The following is a 2271-nucleotide window of genomic DNA, read 5'->3' on the forward strand; positions in this document are numbered from 1 at the left end:
GCTCTGTCACCCAGGCTGGAGCGCAGTGGCACGATCTTGGCTCACTGCAACCTCTGCCTCCCAGGTTCAAGCGATTCTCCTGCCTCAGCCTCCTGAGTGGCTGGGACTACAGGTACCTGTCACCATGCCCGGCTAGTTTTTGTATTTTTAGTAGAGACAGAGTCTCGCCATGTTGGCCAGTCTGGTCTTGAACTCCTCCTGACCTCAGGTGATCCACCTGCCTCAGCCTCCCAAAGTGGGAATACAGGCATGATTCACCATGCCCAGCCCAAATATCTGTTTTTTAAGGCAGGGTCTTGCTCTGTTGCTCAGGCTGAAGTACAATGGTGCAATCATAGCTGACTGCAGCTTCAAACTTCTGGGCTCAAGTGATGCTCCTGAGTACCTGGGATGACAGGTATTAGGTGTGCACCATTGTGCTCAGCTAACTTAAGTGACTTTTTTTTTTTTTGAAAGAGAATCTCACTATGTTGCCCAGGCTGGTCTTGAACTCTCAAAGCACTGGGATCACAGACATGAGGTACCATACACCCTGCCTAAATATTTTTTATTGACATGTATATTCACGATTTTTTTTGTTGTTGTTGTTGAGACAACGTTTCACTCTTTTGCCCAGGTTGGAGTGAAGTGGCTCGATCTCAGCTCACTGCAACCTCCACCCCACCAGGTTCAATGATTCTCCTGCCTCAGCCTCACGAGTAGCTGGGATTACCTCCACCCACAACCACGCCCGGCTAATTTTTGTACTTTTAGCAGAGACAAGGTTTCACCATGTTGGCCAGGCTGGTCTCGAACTCCTGACCTCAGGTGATCCCACCACCTCAGCCTCACAAAGCACTAGGATTACAGGCATGAGCCACCGTGCCCGGCCTGTATTCTTTTATCAATGTTGTGCTTAGCATTTTAACTTATTTTTACCCTCTGTTGGATTTTTTGTGTAAGAGTAGATTCTTTCTTCTGTGATGCTTCTTGGGTGTTGAGTTGTCTGATGGTGGTGCCAAAAGATTAAATGGTCCAGCTTTCAGTTATACTTATTTCTACTTATTTGTTAGGGGTATATGCCCAGAGAAACCCTAAATACTTCAGCCATGATGAACCTACATTGATGTAACCCCTTTCTCTTCCCTGTAGATCCCAGGATGATCAGGACATGCTTCCTTTCTGGACGGACCTTTGTTCCGTATTTGGCTCAAATAAGGATCTGATGAGTCTAGAAATCAATAATAGCTTTCTGAGTGCCTCCCTAGTAAAGATCCTGTGTGAACAGATAGCTTCTGACAACTGTCATCTCCAGAGACTGGTGTAAGTAGACACTAATTCATGAACTAAAATCCTAAGGGTGTGAAAATGTTACAATTTTAATATTGGAACAATATTCAAATTCCTGTCATAGACTTTTTTGAGATGGAGTCTCGCTTGATGCCCAGGCTGGAGTGCTGGAGTGCAGTGGCACAATCTCGGCTCACTTGCAAGTTCCACCTCCCGGGTTCACGCCATTCTCCTGGTTCAGCCTCCCAAGTAGCTGGGACTACAGGCGCCCACCACCATGCCCGGCTAATTTTTTGTGTTTTTAGTAGAGACGGGGTTTCACTGTGTTAGCCAGGATGATCTCGATCTCCTGACCTCGTGATCCGCCCGTCTCGGCCTCCCAGAGTGCTGGGATTACAGGCGTGAGCCACCCCCCCGGCCCGTAGACTCTTAAGTGCTCAAGACACAGAGAATTGAGAGTCCTGTCCTTAAATTTGTCTCGTGGGATAATCGTAGAAAGTAATTTTTAGGGGCCGGGCACGGTGGCTCACACCTGTAATTCCAACACTTTGGGAGGCCGAAGCAGACAGATCACTTGAGGTCAGGAGTTCCAGACCAGCCTAGCCAAGATGGCAAAACCCCGCCTCTACTAAAAATACAAATATTACCCGGGCGTGGTGGCGGGTGCCTGTAATACCAGCTACTTCGGAGGCTGAGGTAAGAGTCGCTTGAGTCCAGGAGGTGGAGGTTGCATGCAGTGAGCTGAGATCGCGCCACTGTGCTCCAGCCTGCGCGACAGAGTGAGACTCCATCTCAAAAAAAAAAAAAATCTATATATATAAAGATTTAAAATAAAAAAATTAAGCATGGTAAAAATAGTCTAAATATATTGAGCCCCTAGTTTCTATTTAAGTACAACATAGGTATATGAAGGGGTGGCCTGCCCCTCCACACCTGTGGGCGTTTCTCGTTAGGTGGAACGAGAGACTTGAGAAAAGAAATGAGACACAGAGGCAAAGTATA

General features: G+C 47.2%; 1 protein-coding gene across 1 annotated transcript in view; it reads left to right on the forward strand.

The window, feature by feature from the left end:
- NLRP2 (NLR family, pyrin domain containing 2) overlaps positions 1 to 2271 on the forward strand; it is a 43680-nt gene that overhangs the window by 15230 nt on the left and 26179 nt on the right. Inside the window, exon 5 of the mRNA XM_011997014.1 lies at positions 1132 to 1304. Coding sequence (XP_011852404.1) covers positions 1132 to 1304 — 173 coding nt within the window. The remainder of the gene's footprint in view (positions 1 to 1131; positions 1305 to 2271) is intronic.

The sequence above is a fragment of the Mandrillus leucophaeus genome, unplaced genomic scaffold (genome assembly GCF_000951045.1).
Source record: "Mandrillus leucophaeus isolate KB7577 unplaced genomic scaffold, Mleu.le_1.0 Scaffold53, whole genome shotgun sequence".
Taxonomy (NCBI): Eukaryota; Metazoa; Chordata; class Mammalia; order Primates; family Cercopithecidae; genus Mandrillus; species Mandrillus leucophaeus.